This window comes from Gadus chalcogrammus, chromosome 21 (genome assembly GCF_026213295.1).
Source record: "Gadus chalcogrammus isolate NIFS_2021 chromosome 21, NIFS_Gcha_1.0, whole genome shotgun sequence".
In the NCBI taxonomy this organism is placed as follows: Eukaryota; Metazoa; Chordata; class Actinopteri; order Gadiformes; family Gadidae; genus Gadus; species Gadus chalcogrammus.
Window position 1 is genome coordinate 3,093,595 of NC_079432.1, and position 19,718 is coordinate 3,113,312.

General features: G+C 44.4%; 2 protein-coding genes, 2 long non-coding RNA genes and 1 other non-coding gene across 7 annotated transcripts in view; all 5 read left to right on the top strand.

Annotated features, from left to right (window-relative positions):
• LOC130374703 (E3 ubiquitin-protein ligase TRIM39-like) overlaps positions 1-3,046 on the top strand; it is a 29,435-nt gene extending 26,389 nt beyond the window's left edge. The window contains exon 2 of one of the 2 annotated variants that reach the window (XM_056581636.1): positions 84-3,042. In XM_056581636.1, the coding sequence (XP_056437611.1) occupies positions 86-1,714 (1,629 nt within the window). In that variant the 5' untranslated portion in view covers positions 84-85 and the 3' untranslated portion in view covers positions 1,715-3,042. Of the gene's footprint in view, positions 1-83 lie in introns of both variants that reach the window. The other variant, XM_056581638.1, reaches the window with a different exon arrangement.
• Positions 3,047-4,814: 1,768 nt separating this feature from the next.
• Positions 4,815-6,744, top strand: LOC130374704 (E3 ubiquitin-protein ligase TRIM39-like). The gene is made up of 2 exons (XM_056581639.1): positions 4,815-4,960; positions 5,047-6,744. The coding sequence occupies exon 2, from the start codon at positions 5,049-5,051 to the stop codon at positions 6,672-6,674; it is 1,626 nt and encodes a 541-aa protein (XP_056437614.1). The 5' UTR covers positions 4,815-4,960; positions 5,047-5,048; the 3' UTR covers positions 6,675-6,744.
• Positions 6,745-7,000: 256 nt separating this feature from the next.
• Positions 7,001-11,895, top strand: LOC130374711 (uncharacterized). Its single transcript, XR_008893664.1, has 3 exons — positions 7,001-8,371; positions 10,353-10,399; positions 10,783-11,895. It is a non-coding gene; the product is annotated as an uncharacterized LOC130374711 (long non-coding RNA).
• Positions 9,340-9,530, top strand: LOC130375136 (U2 spliceosomal RNA). The gene has a single exon (XR_008893803.1). It is a non-coding gene; the product is annotated as a U2 spliceosomal RNA (small nuclear RNA).
• A 48-nt stretch (positions 11,896-11,943) lies between the features above and the next one.
• On the top strand, positions 11,944-17,531 carry LOC130374710 (uncharacterized). 2 transcript variants are annotated; one of them, XR_008893662.1, is made up of 8 exons: positions 11,944-15,006; positions 15,214-15,315; positions 15,646-15,895; positions 16,023-16,130; positions 16,221-16,299; positions 16,406-16,478; positions 16,609-16,696; positions 16,902-17,531. It is a non-coding gene; the product is annotated as an uncharacterized LOC130374710 (long non-coding RNA). The 2 variants fall into 2 exon arrangements; XR_008893663.1 differs by having other exon boundaries at positions 16,047-16,130.
• Positions 17,532-19,718: the final 2,187 nt, after the last annotated feature.

The following is a 19,718-nucleotide window of genomic DNA, read 5'->3' on the forward strand; positions in this document are numbered from 1 at the left end:
GTGAGTAAAGCCACAAGATAAGGAATTGATGGAATTAGAAATATAAAACTGCTCAATACATAAACCTTATCGTCTGTGTCTAGGAATGGCCTCTGCTAACACTTCCTGGTCTGAGGAGGACTTTTCATGTTCCATCTGTCTGGATGTGTTCAGCAGCCCGGTTACCACACCATGTGGACACAACTTCTGCAGAACCTGTATTACAAAGTTCTGGGATGAACAAGTCAAGTACAAATGTCCTGTTTGCAACAAGATTTTCGACACAAAACCTGACCCACAGGTCAATACCCTCTTATCACAGCTGGCTGCTCAGTTTAGAACAACCGTACGAGTTAAAGAGCAGCCTTGTGTTGAACCAGCAGAAGTTCCCTGTGACTTCTGTACTGGGACCCAGCAGAAGGCTGCGAAGTCCTGCCTAGAGTGTTTTATGTCTTACTGCCAAACCCACCTGGAGCCACATCAGAGAGTCACTCGCCTGCAGAAACATCGGCTGGTCGAGCCTATGGACCGTCTGGAAGACAGGATGTGTAAGAAACACGACCGACTTCTGGAGCTCTTCTGCCAGACTGAACAAGTGTGTGTGTGTCAGTTCTGCACAGAGTCAGACCACAAGTCCCATCCTGTTGTACCTCTGAAGGAGGAATATGAAGTGAAGACGGCCCAGCTGGGGAAGATAGAGGCTGAAGTTCCACAGATGATCCAGGAGAGAAAACAAAAGATTAAGGAGATAAAAGACAGAGTAGAACTGAGCAACAAAGTTGCAGACAGAGAGATAGCCATTGGTGGGCAGGTCTTCACTGCTCTGATAGGCTGTGTTGAAAAGTGCCGCGATGAATTCAACCAAACGGTTCAAGAGGAACTGAAATCCACAGAGAAACAAGCTGAAGACCTCATCAAAGAGCTGGAGCAGGAAATAGAAGATCTGACCAATAGATGCTCAGAGGTGAAGCAGCTCTCACACACTGAAGACCACCTCCACTTCCTCCAGACCTTCAGATCCCTGAAGGATCCTCCACCCACCAGGGACTGGACCACGGTGGAGGTCCGTCCTCTGTCATACGTAGGGACCTTGAGGAGATCCCTGGATCAGCTGGAGGAGACACTGAACATGGAGATGAAGAAGCTGCGTGATGATGCTGTACTGAAGAGGGTCCAGCAGTATGAAGTAGATGTGACTCTGGATCCTGATACAGCTCATCCCAGTCTCATCCTGACTGAGGATGGGAAACAAGTACATGATGGAGGTGTGGGGAAGGTACTCCCAGACAACCCTAAGAGATTTACACAGTATATATGTGTTCTCACGAGGCAGAGCTTCTCCTCAGGGAGATTTTACTTTGAGGTCCAGGTTAAAGACAAGACTGCATGGTGGTTAGGAGTGGCCAGAGAGTCCATCGGCAGAAAAGGTGAGACCACGTGGACCCCTGAGACGGGTTACTGGACTCTTTTCTACTACAAGGATGGGTTGGTGTTTAAAGATAACCCTCCTGTCCATCTCCCTCTGAGAGCTGAGCTCCAGAAGGTGGGGGTGTTTGTTGATTATGATGAGGGTGTGGTCTCCTTCTATGATGTGGAAGCCAGGGTTCATATCTACTCTGCTACTGGCTGCACCTTCAGTGAGCCTCTCTATCCATTCCTCTACCCAGGCCTCCATGATTATAAAGGTAACAACTCTGCCCCCCTGATCATCTCACCTGTCAATCAAACAGACTAGGACCTTTGTTTGATAATAAAACAAAGAAACAACCAAAACAACTAATGTTGTTCACTGAATTAGAATCTCTACTATGTGAGATCTGAGAGAACTGCTTTAATGTCGTACTGCTGACATTTAACAAGGAGATATCCTTTAAGAATATAATCACAGTTGTTGCATTAACTCATTATAAATGGTTAGATTACAATATATCTCATTCATGTTTTCTCCTGATTTTTTTATACGTTTAATGCTATGACATAGTTACAGTTGCAATCATGTTGAAAAATTTTAGATGATTCATTTGTATAATAATGACCTCATAACCCCTTACTTAAAATGTCTATTGGTCTATCTTCTGAACACTTGATTTATTTTATTAAAAAGAAAAGGCAAAAAATGTAATGTGTGGGTCTACATTGTCATTTCAATTGATAATTTCACTGGAATAGGTACAATCTCGTCCAACAGTGTTTTGTATACATAATTTCTCAGTGCGATACAAATATTAAATTCGTTTTTGGACAATATCCTTATTTTGATCAATTTGAGATTGATGGAATGTTTAAAATCAATGAAAAATTGTAAACTTCTTTCATTTTTTAACCAGTAATTGACTTAATCTCCACCACACAACAACCCTTTATGCGTTACACACTTAAACAAAGCTCACAGTGGCTACATGTAAAGATTCTCCCCATGTATGTTGGTAACTTGACTTTGTCTTGTCAGCTCTCCTCCTCCTCCTCTCTCTTCTCTCTCCTCTCTCTCTTCTCTCTCTTCTCTCTCTTCTCCTCCTCTCTCTTCTCCTCCTCTTCTCTCTTATCTCTGCTCTAGTTTGTAGCTCAGATTGTCTTTATTATTGTCGTACATTATATTACTTATGGTCTAAATAAGTCTCCAAGTGTGTCGTTAGTCGCCTTTCAGAAATAAAGGCACTCATAGGATCAAAGATACGTGCACAACTGTTAAGGATCTGTAATATTTGGTACTATTCTTTAGTCATTCTGTTTATGATGTACTTGTAAGTGACTATTGTTCAGTTATATTCGTTGTTAAAGCATAATGGTAATAAACAACTCAGTCCAACCCACTGAATGTTGTCGTGTGTTCAGCCGGTGATTCATTCTGTTCCTTCAGTCTCAATCCTCCAAGCTGAGCAGATGTTTCTCCAGAGCTCTCTGTTGGTTATCCTAGCAGCACACCTGGAAGGTCCTTCAGCCCCCTGGATCCCAGCAGGTCTCTATGGGGTCCTGCCCCCTGACGTGGGCCCAGTCTTCAGTCCCTCCCGCCGCCTCTTCCTCACCTCACTGGTGGCGTGGTGGACCAGCTCAGACCTCTGGAGACATTGCCTCCCCACACGTCAACAAAAACGGAATATTTAGAATTATGATTAATAAAGTACGTCTATGATCGAATGGTTACGCTGATGTCAGCTCATGGAACATATATAGTTTGAAATGAGGTGTGTGTGGGGGTGTGTGTGTGTGTGTGTGTGTGTGTGTGTGTGTGTGTGTGTGTGTGTGTGTGTGTGTGTGTGTGTGTGTGTGTGTGTGTGTGTGTGTGTGTGTGTGTGTGTGTGTGTGTGTGTGTGTGGTGAGAGAGTTCAACTCCCAGCTGAAAGGTACTGTGTTTGATCCCCAATGTCTGCAGCCTGTATTATCCGATAGAGCAAGATGCCCCCTAACCCTCCCTGATCCATTACCACATATATCCTTAAACACTGTCTAACCCCTCCCTGATCCATTACCACATATATTCTAAAACACTGTCTAACCCCTCCCTGTTCCATTACCACATATATCCTTAAACACTGTCTAACCCCTCCCTGATCCATTGCCACATATATCCTTAAACACTGTCTGACCCCTCCCTGCTCCTTGTAATTTGGATACAAATGTCCAACACAGGGAGGGTGTTTACTCATGAGGGCGGGCGGTCGGTCTACAGACGCAACAAATCATAAAAAAGATCCACATTTAAAACTCTTGAAAATCATCAGAGGGACACCTGGGACATTTGGAAGCAGAATAATATGAATTTGAATTTGTATTTATTCGTCTCTTCATATAATGACTTCATTATCATTAATATCGTGCATTTCGATTTCTCCATACAGTAACTCAGGACTTCAATATAACTAATGAAGAGGTACTGTCGTGCTCAAAACACTATTTAGTTCTAAACTGTTTAAGCAGATAACTGGAAGCGCACACGGCAGACTTATGACTCAATGTCGTATACTTTATTATAATCCAGATAACAACCAGCGCGTAGCGACCCAGGCCGAGCACCAAGGGGTCCCCCTGGTGGCCATTCTGCCTAATATACTTCTACAAACCCCCGATAGAAGCCCTCCACCTAATACACACTGATCACATTGTGAACCTGCAAACTGGTAAAAACAACTGGTTAACATTCTTTGTCGGGAACATCACAGGAATATTTGTATCAGAGGGGGCGGGGGGTTATTTCATCAATGAATTTGTGAATAAAGTTCTCCACTTGCAGAGCGCGAAAGAACCCGACCCCACGTTTCGCTGCTCCTCGCAATCCCAACACTACTGTTATAAACAATACAGTCTATCAACTTATGAATTGTGAATTTTGTAGGTAAACCTCTTTTTAATTCAGCCGAATTAACTTTCGCATGGAGGCAACAAAACAAGTGCTTGTTGTCTCTGACTGAAGGTGAACTCGTCGGTCTGGTTCGTCTGCCCTACCCCGAGTCACATAACTCGGCGGTTAATAGCACAACCATGATAGCAAATGTTATCTGGGCGCACCCATTGAGAGGGTTGTTTTATAGAGACTGTGGTGAAAATATCAACCGCAGTTTAATTCAAGTCGAATATAATAAGTTCTTAATCACAGTTAGGCACAAATCAATAAGAAATAATCAACATTTCTTGTTTTCTCGGGCTGTTTCCTGTGTTTTAATGGTTGAACATATTTTAATGCTGCAAAGAAGAGAACACGCAGTGAATATGAGGTAGCCTAGACAGTTCATGAATGTGCCCACGTTCAGGTTGAGACGTCAGGGAACTGTGTCCGTGGGGGCGGAGCCAGGGGTTAGGGGAGGGCCAGGTGTTAGGGGTGGAGCCAAATGTAAGGGGAGGAGAGGAGAGGATGTCTTTTTCGGGAAACGAAAGTTAAAATCCATAAAAACCAAAAGCAACCGACGTGGAAGCAGTTCTCTCTTTCAGGAGAAAAGTAAAACGCATTTTTGGAACAAATTGTCAGACAGACAGGAAACACAACAAGGTGAGTAAAGCAGCACAAGATAAGGAATTGATGGAATTAGAAATATAAAACTGCTCAATTCATGAAACCTTATCGTCTGTGTCTAGGAATGGCCTCTGCTAACACTTCCTGGTCTGAGGAGGACTTCTCATGTTCCATCTGTCTGGATGTGTTCAGCAGCCCCGTTACCACACCATGTGGACACAACTTCTGCATAACCTGTATTACAAAGTTCTGGGATGAACAAGTCAAGTACAAATGTCCTGTTTGCAACAAGATTTTCGACACAAAACCTGATCCACCGGTCAATACCCTCTTATCAGAGCTGGCTGCTCAGTTTAGAACAACCGTGCGAGTTAAAGAGCAGCCTTGTGTTGAACCAGCAGAAGTTCCCTGTGACGTCTGTACTGGGACCCAGCTGAAGGCTGTGAAGTCCTGCCTAGAGTGTTTTATGTCTTTCTGCCAAACCCACCTGGTGCCACATCAGAGAGTCGCAGTCCTGAAGGGACATCGGCTGGTCGAGCCTATGGACCGTCTGGAAGACAGGATGTGTAAGAAACACAACCGACTTCTGGAGCTCTTCTGCCCGACTGAACAGGTGTGTGTGTGTCAGTTCTGCACAGAGTCAGACCACAAGTCCCATCCTGTTGTACCTCTGAAGGAGGAATATGAAGTGAAGACGGCCCAGCTGGGGAAGATAGAGGCTGAAGTTCCACAGATGATCCAGGAGAGAAAACAAAAGATTAAGGAGATCAAAGACAGAGTAGAACTGAGCAACAAAGTTGCAGACAGAGAGATAGCCATTGGTGGGCAGGTCTTCACTGCTCTGATAGGCTGTGTAGAAAAGTGCCGGGATGAATTCAACCAAACGGTTCAAGAGGAACTGAAATCCACAGAGAAACAAGCTGAAGACCTCATCAAAGAGCTAGAGCAGGAAATAGAAGATCTGACCAATAGATGCTCAGAGGTGAAGCAGCTCTCACACACTAAAGACCACCTCCACTTCCTCCAGACCTTCAGATCCCTGAAGGATCCTCCACCCACCAGGGACTGGACCACGGTGGAGGTCCGTCCTCCGTCATACGTAGGGACCTTGAGGAGATCCCTGGATCAGCTGGAGGAGACACTGAACATGGAGATGAAGAAGCTGAGTGATGATGCTGTACTGAAGAGGGTCCAGCAGTATGAAGTAGATGTGACTCTGGATCCTGATACAGCTAATGGCTGGCTCATCCTGTCTGAGGATGGGAAACAAGTACATGATGGAGGTGTGAGGAAGGAACTCCGAGACAACCCTAACAGATTTACAAAGAATATATTTGTTCTCACGAGGCAGAGCTTCTCAGGGAGATTTTACTTTGAGGTCCAGGTTAAAGACAAGACTTATTGGTTGTTAGGAGTGGCCAGAGAGTCCATCGACAGAAAAGGTTGGACCACGTTGACCCCTAAGACGGGTTACTGGACTCTTTTCTACTACAGGGATAGGTTTGCATTTAAAGATAACCCTCCTGTCCGTCTCCCTCTGAGAGCTGGGCTCCAGAAGGTGGGGGTGTTTGTTGATTATGATGAGGGTGTGGTCTCCTTCTATGATGTGGAAGCCAGGGTTCATATCTACTCTGCTACTGGCTGCACCTTCAGTGAGCCTCTCTATCCACTCCTCTACCCAGGTTCCCGTGATTATAAAGGTAACAACTCTGCCCCCCTGATCATCTCACCTGTCAATCAAACAGACTAGGACCTTTGTTTGATAATAAAACAAATAAACAACCAAAACAACTGTTGTTTACTGAATTTGAATCTCTACTATGTGAGGTCTGAGATAACTGCTTTAATGTCATACTGTTGACATTTAACGAGGAGATGTTCTTTAAGAATCTATCCCCAGTTGTTGAATTCAACCCATTATGAATGGTTAAATTACACAATATATTTTTTCTGTTTTTCTTCCAGATCTTTTTAAACATTTAACGCTATAAAGTTGTTAACAGTTGCAGTTATATAGAAACATAAGAGGACTAACATGTTAAGAGGACTAATTTTGTACAAAATAATAACTGTAGTTTTTTAACATTGCCATCTGTTTTAATTTCTGAATAGTGAATGACAAAAAAACACAATGTCGTTACACGTTCATTGAATCTTTTTTAATGTGTAGGCCTACCTACGTTATCTTAAATAGATACATTCCAGTCTAATAGTGTTCAGTAGAATCACTGCTCAGGGTAATACAAAAAATAAATGTGTTTGTTGCCTCAAACCTTTATTTTGATAATTTCGAGATTGATGGAACGTTTTATATCAGTAAAGAATTGTAAACGTTAGTAGTTGATGAACCAGTAAAACTTAATCTCCACCATACAACCCTTCATGTATTAAACACTTAAAGAAGGTCACAGTGACTACATGTAAAGATTCTCCCCATGTGTGTGAGTACCGTGACTTTGTCTTGTCTGCTCTCCTCTCCTCTCTTCTCTTCTCTTCTCTTCCTCCTCTCTCTTCCTCCTCTCTCTTCTCCTCCTCCTTTCTCTTACCTCTGCTATCCTCTCTAGCTCATCTAGGATTGTGTTCATTATCGTCTTTCATTACGCATTAAGTGTGTTCACATGTCAAAAGTCACCCCGTTTAGATGAATCTAAATAGATGTTGTACAACTGAACTCCACCTGGGTGAGTTCGGCTGTAGTGAATCACTATGGTGACGGTGACGCTCCCGCTCGTGCGGAGTCCTCCTCCCATAACCACGCCCACTGACTGCCTGGACGACGCGAGGAGAGGGAGAGAGACCCCGAAGCTGTTGGCACGAGAGCCGTGGACCTCGACCACACCTATGAGCGGCCAGCAGCATGGAAATGTATGAACAACCCCATCACACGTTTGAATATAGTGTGTCAACTTCTCCCTGATGGTCTGAATAAGTCGCTAAGTGTGCCGTTAGTCGCCTTTCAAATAAAGTCGCAAAGAGAGTCAATGATACGTGCACAACTGTTAATGATCTGTAATGTTTGATACTATTATTTTAGTCATTCTGTTTATTGTGTACTACAACCCAGTCAAACCAACTGAATGTTCTCGTGTATTCTAGCCTTTAGTATACTTGCTGTCTTCGGACTAGTTTTGTCAAAATAGTGTTTATGTGAATATGTGAATGGCATCTTCACTGTGTTAAACCATATTTTAAAAGATGCAATTGTTCCTGTCTGGCTATTAGCCCTGTAATTGTCTACAGCTGTGGCTCATAGGTTAATTGAGCCACACCCATTCTGGTGCTCCTTAAGAGGGCCAGAGTTCTAGACTGGAGGGAGGCTTGAGTTGTGCAAGTGAATCGACTGTTGTGCTATTGTTTGTTTTACGTAAGAATATGTTTTTCACCAACAACATTGTGCATCAAGTTTATTTAAATTGATACCGGTGAGACACGTTATCGAAAGAAGATGTGAGTACATTTCTATGCTTTATTTAGACAATATGATATTGAAGCTCATGTAAATACCTTATTGGACTACATATATGTTGTGCTAACACCAGTCCTCAATAGCTTCGGCTACACGAGTGGTGAACAGGTTTAGCCTATCTGGGTTAATCTGTCGTCGTGGTTTTACCACTCCGCCCATTACCAATGTAATCTGAACTTTAACTGTATGGAGATTCTTCATGAACCTCATCCAGAGTGCAACCCCGTTATGAATAAACCACGTTTTGAACCGCACTCCGATTCATGACCTACCCCGAAACAACGATACCATCAAAATTATGTTTCAACAGTGTAGAACCTTATTGATTTCAGATGTTTGTGTTCAGTTCATGCATTTTATTTGCTATTGGTTCATTGTTTGCATGGTTGAGGAAATCTGGAATTTAAACATAGCACACGGCATACCCTGAATTTAGCCTTGGTTCTTTGATGCGCAAATTGTTAAGAAACTACTGGGTGAAGTTGCGCCGACCTATTAGTGACCACTAGAGAGCGGTAGAGTGGTGGTTTCCTCACATTTTTAGTGATCTAGCAATGATGCAAAGGAAGAGTTAATTTCTCATGTATCTAACTTTTACCAAACTAACACCATGTATGATGGCATCAAATCATAGTGATCGTGCTCAGTGGGGATTCATTGTATTATACATAATAGTTCACATTACAATAAACGCGTTTGGCTTCCTCAGACATACTGATTGGCTTAGAGCTGCTGACGTCATCAGTGCCGTTCATGCATTGCCTTGAATCACGGACCCTTATACTCGTTATTTTTTGCGTTGAACGTAGTTTGATAACGCGCTATATGTTGTTGACGCATAGTGGTACTTCTGTAGGCTTCTTGTATTGAATGGAAGTTTTCCCCGTAAAACCGCTGATGAGAGTGACATTTCTGGGAATGGGTTCTCTAGGTCGAACATTTTGTAGGCATCGCTTCTCGGCCTTTTGGCTAAGATCAAGTGTAGTATCTGTTCTTATCAGTTTAATATCTGATACGTCCCCTACCCGGGGACCATATATTAAATTGATTTTTGGAACTGGGAGATGGAAAAGGGGCTTGCTCCGTCCACTCCACGCATCGACCTGGTATTGCAGTACCTCCAGGAACGGTGCACCCCCTCTCACTGTCAATATGAATGAGGGCATTTCGGAACTCGCACCAGGCCGTCAACACGATTGTTAGTGATCGTTTATTTATTTAATCGTTTCTGACTAACGAATTGTTGTGGTTTGGACAGTGTTGCCATGTCTTTTTCATTGAAACTGGTTAAACGTTATCGAAAAAAGTTACGAGGCGATATTTAATTGATTCTATGCGTTATTTAGACAATATGATGTTCAAGCTAACATAACATCAGTGCGTCATTCGACCACATATTTGTAGCGCTAATACCAATCCGGAACCACTTCTAGATGAATAAATCCACAATGCAAGAAGAACGAACACGCAAACGCACGCACGCACACGCGCGCGCACGCGTGTGTGGTGAATTGAATGAAGACTTTCTTCATTCTGAAGTATGACTCTAAATCAGTCAAATCAGACTCATCCCTTTAAAATGAGGGAGGTCGTTAAATATCCAACACAGAGCTGAAATAGACTCTTACTGTTACCAAGGCGACCAGAGGGCGCCGAACCTGCGTTGAGTTTTACTTACTAGCGCACCTGCCGCAGCTCGCGTGCCGAGCGTTTTTCTAAATTGGTAAATTGGTTGCATCTGGTGCGTTTCACTTAAGAGGGAACCAGACACTGTTTGGCAGTGTAGCGTCTCCCAAACGCGGTATGTTGTTGTGTTCCCAGAAACAAGAACGTGTGTGTAATGTCCTGTTGAGCTCTGTTGTGACGTAATTGAGACGTCAAGCGCTTTGAGTACGTGAAAAGCGCTATATAAATTGAATCTATTATTATTATTATTAATTGTCATTTCTTCCTGTTTCACAGGTTAAAGACTTTTTGAAGTAAAGAGGGGCATCTCATCTGGACCTGATGTGAGTAGAAATGTATAGCAAAGCACAGCTGCGTTGACTTGTATGTTGAATATAAACACTGACAGTGTGTGAAGGAAATCAAGGATTCTGGTGGTTTAACTCATTTGAAATTTAAATAATGTTTCTACCTGAAACTAACATTTTAGAGACTAAACATTCAAACTTGTCGAAGTAAGAAGTAAATCACTCTGGAATAATGACAGTCAAATAATTAGCCTCTTATATTAAAAAGCTGGATGATCTAAAACATCATTTAAAAGTTGGATGATTCCAAGAGCCCTGAATTTGTATTGTCATTCATTTATCTGATTTAATGGAGATGAACTGTGGGACAGTTCCCAAGTTTGGGGGCAATAATGAGTACACTGTTCATTTCTTGAAAGGTCTATCATGGATATTTAACTGCAGTTCTGTGAGTATCCCAACTTAACCATGAAGATGAACTGCGAACTGTAAGTCAATAGTTTCTCATTACTCTTGGGCACATTGCTGTATTTTGGCTTCCTGGTGAGTTAACCTGTTAGCTGAAGGTTGATCTGAGTAGTAAGGATGTTTTATTGGTTCATGGGCTACTTAGGCGTTTGGTTTTTGTTGGTTTTAATGGTTTGTTAAAACGGTTAAAGGTTCCAAGTTATTGTTGTAAGCTGGAGTAATAGGTTGGGTTCTGATGTCTTCAGTCTTCTTTCCAGCTACTCTCCTGAGCCCTGCATCATCTTCACATGAGTGTTTCTTTACTGATGAGGGTGTGGTCTGAGTGAGCAGAGGTACATACTGGGATACAGAGCTGTCTGAAGTCTACAGGTCTGTAGATACGCCCCCTCTGGGGAAACTGAGTGTTTGAGAAACCATAATGACGTTGGTTACATGGACTAGAATGTTCTTTAAGATGGAGACAGGGATTCAGAAGGAGAAACACCAGGGGGAGATGAGGGGGCTCCTCATCTCAACGGCCAAAACACAACTTCAGTCTGACACAGAGAACCATGGAACACATTCAACAGTCCCCTCCATGCATCGTGACTCCTCAGGAACAGTTTCATTTCCACGAAGGTCCTATTTGGGGCCATCCCCATATGGATCCTGCTCCTCAAGAGCCACCCCCCTCCACTGGGTGGTCTTCTGAACAGATGACCTACTTCCTGTCCTCAGGCTGACTAAAGCTGCACCGTTTGCATCTGTGAAGGCCCCTCATTCAGGAAACCACTGGACTACAAACACATGACTTCAGAGACGTTGAATCAACCTGGGACACATTTTGGAGACGCCAAGCATGATCCATCACCAATGTGGGACGCCACTGAAGAATGTTGTACAGAATTTATGTCTCTGGAGACAATGATGGTTCTGTTCTGGGTGTCCTGTCAGGAGTACCGGGGTTGGATGATGGAATGTTATTTGGCAGGAGGTTTTTACCCTGCATGAGTGTTGGGCCTTTTATGGCTCAGTGGTGTGTGTGTGTGTGTGGGTTTGACATGAGATGGATGACTTTTAAGCATCGCTAGGGTTCTATGTGTGTGTCCCCCCCCCCCCCCCCCCCCCCCTAACTCACACCTTGCAGGGGGTTCTACGTGTGTTTGGTTCCATCTGGCAGGGGGTTCTACATGTGTTTGGTTCCATCTGGCAGGGGGTTCTACGTGTGTTTGGTTCCATCTGGCATGGGGTTCTACGTGTGTTTGGTTCTATCTGGCATGGGGTTCTACGTGTGTTTGGTTCCATCTGGCATGGGGTTCTACTTGTGTTTGGTTCCATCTGTGAGGGGGTTGTATATCTTGTATTTCCACAACGAGACGGTGGGGGTTATCTGAGCCATGGTTGAGAAGGAATTGGGGGGGAAAGGAAATTTGGCTTTGACTCGCTGAAGTACATGAACTGCTACATGCCGCCGGTTGCCGCGAGGCACCATCGCCCGGCAGCGGGCAGCCGGCAGCGAGCGGTTCCACGTGCGTGTCCTGGGTTCTACGTGTGTTTGGTTCCATCTGGCAGGGGGTTCTACATGTGTTTGGTTCCATCTGGCAGGGGGTTCAACGTGTGTGTCCCGGGTTCTACGTGTGTGTGTCCTGCTTGCTTTGACTGTGATAATGTTCATACGGGGGTCTGTGTGGTTGGCTTGGGCTATTGGAAAGGTCAACTAAATCATACCTGATGGACGGCCACATGTTTACCTGAGGCCTCCGGTAGACATGAAGAGCCCGGAGCAACACTCCGAGCGATATCCAACACACTGGGAAGGAAGGAAGGAGAGTATCCAAATCAAGTGTCAAAGGATGCAAGCGGCGTGTTCAGATCAGTCACTTCAAACTAGGACTACACCAATGAGCATCAATGGAGGATGGACACCTAAAGGATCAATGGAGGATGGACACCTAAAGGATCAATGGAGGATGGACACCTAAAGGTTCAATGGAGGATGGACACCAAAAGGCTTTCCACAAGGAGAGTCTGCAGTTGGAAAGGGACCTCAATGGATTTTCAAGATGTCCTTCACACCTGTAGTGAGGCGGATCTTCCTACCTGGCTGGATTGATGGAGAGCCCTGTGGATCTTGTCTTGCTCTCAGTTGCACGTCTTCTCAGGCTGAACAGTATTTGTTTCATACAGGACTAGCTGAACGATTGGTTCCCTTAAATCAGAACCAATCTGGGAACTCCAACTAGTGCGCTCTTCAAACTGAAGTTGTGGTCTTCAGTTGAGGAGGTAAGGAAACCTTCACTGGGGCTTCAAGGTGTAAAGTGGAGAATGTTTCAAAGTGTTACATGGTACTCTGATGAAGACTGTTGTTGTGTTCCACTGGCTGAGGGGAAGAACCCTCACATCTTCCTCTTGGCCTTTCTCCTCTGAGAATCCTGGCTCCATCTTGAAGGATAGTCCAGCTCATGTAACTGATGTCACGACAGATTCTCAAACACTTGGTTTCTCCTGAGGTGCGTGTCTATAGAACTGAAGACTTCAGACGGCACTGTATCCCAGCATGCATCTCTGCTCACTCAGACCACACCCTCATAAGTAGGATGCAACACTCTAGCGATGGAGATGTAGAGTTTTATAAGTAATGAGGGAGCAGACAAAGGTGGTTAGAACACCATGGCATGTCAAGTCTAACTCTTTAAACCATGAAGATGGTTGGATAGTTCAGGAATTGGGCTTCATTTTATTATGGGCAGTCCTTTAACTCAGATGCCCACTTCTCACTGGAGCTGTACATGTGTTGGCTGGCTGGCATGATTTGCTGTTGGTGATGAGGCAGTCAGGGTGAAGTTGCAGGGCTATGGTAAGCTCTCGGTGAGCTCAACGTTTAGATATGCTCTGTATGGCTTGTACCCTGAATAATCTAGATAATTGTTCTGTTTATTGTAAAATGTAGACACGGTTTTGTATTGAATGATTCCATTGTTTTTAGGCAAGGATTTGAGGTTTAAAGTCGTTGTGGGACGTGCATTGTCGGTTCTTCATACGATTTTGAGTGGTATAACTTGTACACACTGGGTGCATAATAATGTAAAGGTACACTGAATAGTAGTTATGACCAACAGCATCAAACGGATCGCATCAAGGTAAGTCTGTTGGCTGTGTTTTAATGAAGACCATCGCTGGACTTCAGGATCATCCTCCGTTCAGCTCAAGGTGAGGCGCTGGTTCTGTTTTTTCTTTGGTTGGTTCCGGCTGGAATGTTCGGATTCCAGTCGGACTGTTTGTGCTTCCCGCCGTGGAAGGTTCTGAGTGTGGTCACTTGATTTAGTCTCGATGGTTAGCAATCGTTGTAGTTTTGACAACCATAAGAACCCACCCGGCAGTTAGTTGGACGCGAGTCCCCTGAGGGAATCTGGCGGAACGTTCTGGATTGTATTTGCGTAACATAGAGCCGTTGCCAACGGAAACTATTTTCGGTTTCCATTGGGAATTGTTCCCCCTTATCTTAAACAACTTAAATTTGATATTAAATACATACTGACACGTACATCTTACAATATGTTGATAATATCCGATGGTTGCGCCGTACTTTTAACCACGTTGACGGGACTCTCGCTGCGTACAAAAGAGCGTTCTACTTGCGGGCCCATTTCTGACCATCAGTGAAGGCTGAAAATAATTTCAAGAAGGAAGACAATTTGGCATTTCTTCAAGGGAACCCAGCACCTGAATATGGCTGAGTATATTTGATTTCATATCGATAATGCTTAGGGTTCTTTGGTACTTCAGCTTTTGTACGTTCTAAATATCTGGTGGCATTAATTGCCACAGAAGTTAAACCCTATCAAATGGAAAGACGTTAAACGACGACTTTGGTGCTGAGTTACCAACTGGATAATATTAAAGCTAAAATAATGCCGTCTTTCCTACATGTTACAGTAGAAGAAACTCGAGAACTGTACAAGGTTAAAAAGGTAACATGTAGTTTGTCCCAAGGTGTCTGCCTCCTCACCCAGAGCCAGACCTCCACCTCCTCACCCAGAGCCAGACCTCCACCTCCTCACCCAGAGCCAGACCTCCACCTCCTCACCCAGAGCCAGACCTCCACCTCCTCACCCAGAGCCAGACCTCCACCTCCTCAACCAGCGCCAGACCTCCACCTCCTGTCAGAAGTCCTCCAGAACTGGTCAGTGCTCTGTGTGAGTAGTCTTCTCGGCTTAGTTTCAATGCATGGGCTGAACCACTTCTTTAAACGTGTGGACTGCTCTGTCTTCATTCTCAATACGGGATGCTTGTCTTTTCTAGCCTTGAGTTATACAATAATAGTTAAATTAATTGTAACTCGGTTTCGGATGAGTCAAATAAGTTATTGTTGGGCAAATGCTAACATAAACCTGCTGCTGTAGCTGAAAGGCGAGGCGGAGAGGCTGGTAACCGGAGGCTTGTGGTGCCAGGATGGACAGGAGACTGAGGCTGGAGACCAGGGGACCGCAGCACCGGACCAGGGGGTAACCGTCACCAAGCTCATCTGAAACACTAAATTCCTCCGTAGTTTAGGTCTGGTTTTGATCCTCTTATGACTTTAAATCTGTGCCAATCTGTGATTTGAGTTAATTCACATGGGGGTTATATAGGAGTTATATGAGCCATTATTCTTACTAGTGCTGCTACGACCGTAGTGGATGAATTGCTGAACGAGTCGATCTGTAGACGTTGTCTAATTCAAGTGTTTAAATATGTTTAAATTAGTCTTCCATTTTACAAGTGAACCTCAGATGCAGGAGGTGTGTTGCGTCCCCAGGTGATTTACTGCTGAGACCAACTGTGTTTGTAACCAGACCGGGAATCCATGGCTGAAGGAGCCGATGGAGGAGCCGTGCTGAAGGCCCTGCCTGGTGGAGGAGCTGATGGAGACCCTGCCTGGGGGAGGAGCTGATGGAGGCCCTGCCTGGTGGAGGAGCTGATGGAGGCCCTTCCTGATGGAGGCCCTGCCTGGTGGAGGAGCTGATGGAGGCCCTGCCTGGTGAAGGGGCTGGTGGAGGTCCTGCCTGGTGGAGGTCCTGCCTGGTGGAGGATGTCTGTCGTGAGGTAGATGGAGCCTGACTCTGAAGTGATCATCTCACTCACTGCCACTTCTCGTAGAAAACTGCTACCACAAACTACTGGAGTTTGGTATATTAACAGACAACTACATCTGCTTTGCCACATGTTGAAGCAGGACTTTCGCTGTTTGTTCCAGACCAGGACTCGTCCGAGGGGAGTTGATGGTTGAGCTGAGACGCTGGAGGACGACTAGGAATCGACCAACAAGGATTCCTCATGAGTTTGCATTTACTTAACATTGTTGACTTAAAGGGCAAAATACAGTTACTTTGACATGCGTTAACAAACTACCGCTGTGTTTTCTTACTAGAACGTGTTTCTGGAGCGGAGGCGAGCTGGCAGGGGAGCCGTGAATCTGGAGGATGACCATCACTCTACCAACATGGATTGTAAGTTTGCATTAACCTAACAAAGTGGATATAAAGGGCTTAAAAATAAGACAAACTTCATGTTTGTTACCAGACGTTGGGGCCAGACTTGTGCTGTTTGTTCCAGACCAGGCCTCTGAGGAGAGCTGATGGAGGAGCCAAGACTCTGGAGGACGACATCACTCTACCAACAAGGATCCGTAAGTTTGCATAAAGTAAACGGAGTGGACTTGCGGTAACAAGGATTAGTTTGTCCAGTACAAGTTAAGGCATACTACTGTGGTTGGTTACCAGACAAACTACAGCTGCTACTTTGTTACTTGTAACCAGACCAGGAATCTGGAGGACTGACGGAGAAGCTGTACATCTGGAAGGCAAATCCTGAGGACCACCAGGACTCTACCATCAAGGATTCCTCGTAAGTTTGCATTATCTGGACATAGTGGACCGGGTCGGGAGTTCAACTCTCAGACCAATGGTGCCGGGTTCAAGTCCTCTGAATACAGTGATGCATCCTTGAGCAAGGAGCCCCGAAGCCTGCCTGCTCCTTAATGACGTCTCTTTGGTTCAGATAATGTTGCATCTTTTAAATATTGAACCTAATCCTTGTTTGGTCCGGGCAGACACACCTGAGCTGAACCCCACCTGATCTTGTTTGGTCGGGGGCAGACACACCTGAGCTGAACCTCCCCTGATCCTGTTTGGTCGGGGACAGACACACCTGAGCTGAACCCCACCTGATCCTGACACCCTGCTGGTCCCGTCTCCTCAGTTCTTCTGAGCCTCGTCCTCCAGAAGACCTGCTGAGCTCAGCGGTCTGAGGCTGATGGATCAATGACCTCCAGTGGGAGTGATCTTCTTGACCCCACATGTACTTGTGTGCTTCCACACGCCTTTCCCTCACTACTTCCCTAACCTCACTACTTCCCCAACCTCACTACTTCCTTAACCTCACTACTTCACTAACCTCACTACTTCCCTATCCTTCCTCTTCTTCTTCCTTCTCCGTGGTTCGAACCTGTGTCTTCCTGCCCTCAGAGGGTTCAGCGTTAGGGTTGAGAGTCAGGGTTTAGAGTCAGGGACAGAGCTGGTCAGGGAGGACTGGTTTTAAACAAACCTCTTCACTTGTTTTCTGAATAGCGACTTTTTGAAATGTTTCATTTGGGAAAATGTTTTCTTCTGCTTTCCTTTAGAAAAACATGCATAAAACTTCTGTCAAGTGTTTTTGTTCATATATTAAAATCCTACATTGATTTCTGCATGTTTGGTGCGGTTCATTTAATTGTCATTTAACTTGGTTAATGTCAAGCTAAACTCCTGCAATACATTGAATTTACATGATGATTGTTATTCAGCATTGTTCACATAATCCATTTTGTAAAAATATAAAACATCTAATGTACATACGGCCATAGGCGTCGATTACGGGGGGGGACATGTCCCCCCCACTAGTTGAAATACGAATTTTGTCCCCACCACTTCTAAAAATGTGCAAACCAATTGCGACTGAACTGATTGCGAAAATCCCCACATACTCAACCGAAATCGTCAAGTCTAAAATCATGCGAACACACAAGACCGGAACCCATAGCAACGCCGGTAAACAAACCCAGACTCCCGAGAAGCCCAATCCCTGCTCCCCGCGCTACGGCCATCTGGAGGCGCACAGAGCTTTTGGCCGTGATATTATATATACAATTATAATATATATATAGAGCTCCGAGAGTCGCAAATGGCAACAATCTGAGTTTGACGGTTGAACGCTGATTGGCTGTTACGTTACACATGTCACTCAGTGGCCACGCTGTTGAACGCTGATTGGCTGTCATCACGCGTAATTCGTGTCAAAGTTGAAATATTTCAACTCGAGTGAATTTGTCGCGCCACACATCCTCGTGAACGCACTCGCCTGTGCACGGCGAAAGTGTGGCGCGACAAATCAAAAAGATTTGCCCGATACGCGTCTATGCGTTCACTTTGTATGGGATCTTGTTGCCCCGTTGTGTTTGGTGTGAACGCACTGGAGAAGTTTCAAGACAGACAGACAAAATTTACATTTTTATTCAGAAAATAGCCGGTCCTTTTGCTTCCTATAAAAAGCATGTTTGTGACACTGGATAACGATATGGATACATCATCTAGCCTGCATGTGGAGGGACACATAAGGTAAGAAATTGGTTTACGTAAACTTTGCTGCTGGTTCTGTTTGCTTGTGATGACCTGGCCAAAGGTTACCCACGCTCCTAAGCGATTGTGATCTGATTCTGGTTGGTGCTCCAGCTAGTATGCATTGTTTATATAGATTGCAGCTAGTAGCAGCTACACACGGTGCGATTGCTATGCCAATGTGGTTATAGTTGTTTTGTCTTGTCTGATTGAGATATGTGTTGACTTGGAGCCTGGTAGGCCTATCCTGACATAAATATGTTCTCGCATAACCTGTGTGATTATCCTAAACTGTAGGGAATTTTATTTGCGGGCAATTTGCTTATGATGTTGTAACGATTGGTCCTTCGCAAGTATTTACTGCTGGTCAGGATTTGGCAGATGCAATTCTCCTCTGGGCGCTTGTTTTTTTTCTTCTTTTTTTAATGCAGCATAACATATGCTACCAGCAGCCCTTGCTCGTCTTCAAAAGGCTGATGCTCAGTACCTCGTTTCATTTCGTACCCCCCTTACAGTCTGGCATTGTTTGTCTGGTAATCTTTGTTGATGTGAAGATAAGTGTTAAATTGCCAACACTGTTCTTTGTCCTGTGTGTATTAGTATTACATATCCCGAGCCAATACCCTGGTGTTTCCAACGCCGTTTTGCAAAACAAGCCAAAACACAAACTGTGGTTTGCAACTTTTATTGTTCGAATAGGATTTTCAACACCTGACAATACACTGTAGAGCATAATGTAATGCAGCGTTGAATGGATGAAAAGCTTACATAAGGGTACCCAGCACTTTTCAAACCACACTCAAGCTTATGGTTATTGTCCCCACCACTTCTAAAAACAAACTGACGCCCTTGCCCGCAATACCGTTATAAACAATAGTCTATCAACATATGAATTGTGAATTTTCTAGGTAAACCTATTTTTAATTCAGCCGAATAACTTTCGCATGGAGGCAACAAAACAAGTGCTTGTTGTCTCTGACTGAAGGTGAACTCGTCGGTTCGTCTGTCCTACCCCGAGTCACATGACTCGGCGGTTTTATGAGGTTAAAGTCTGTGAGACGAGCCTTTTTTAACTGCCAGTGTTAACTCAAAGTTAAATAACAACCATAATATCACATTTTATCTGGGCACACATTGCTCTTAATCACAGAATGCACAAATCACCACCAAATAATGAACATTTCTTGTTTTCCCGGGCTCTCTGTTTCCTGTGTTTTAATGGTTGAACATATTTTAATGCTGCAAGGAAGAGAAACCAGAGCGAATATGAGGTA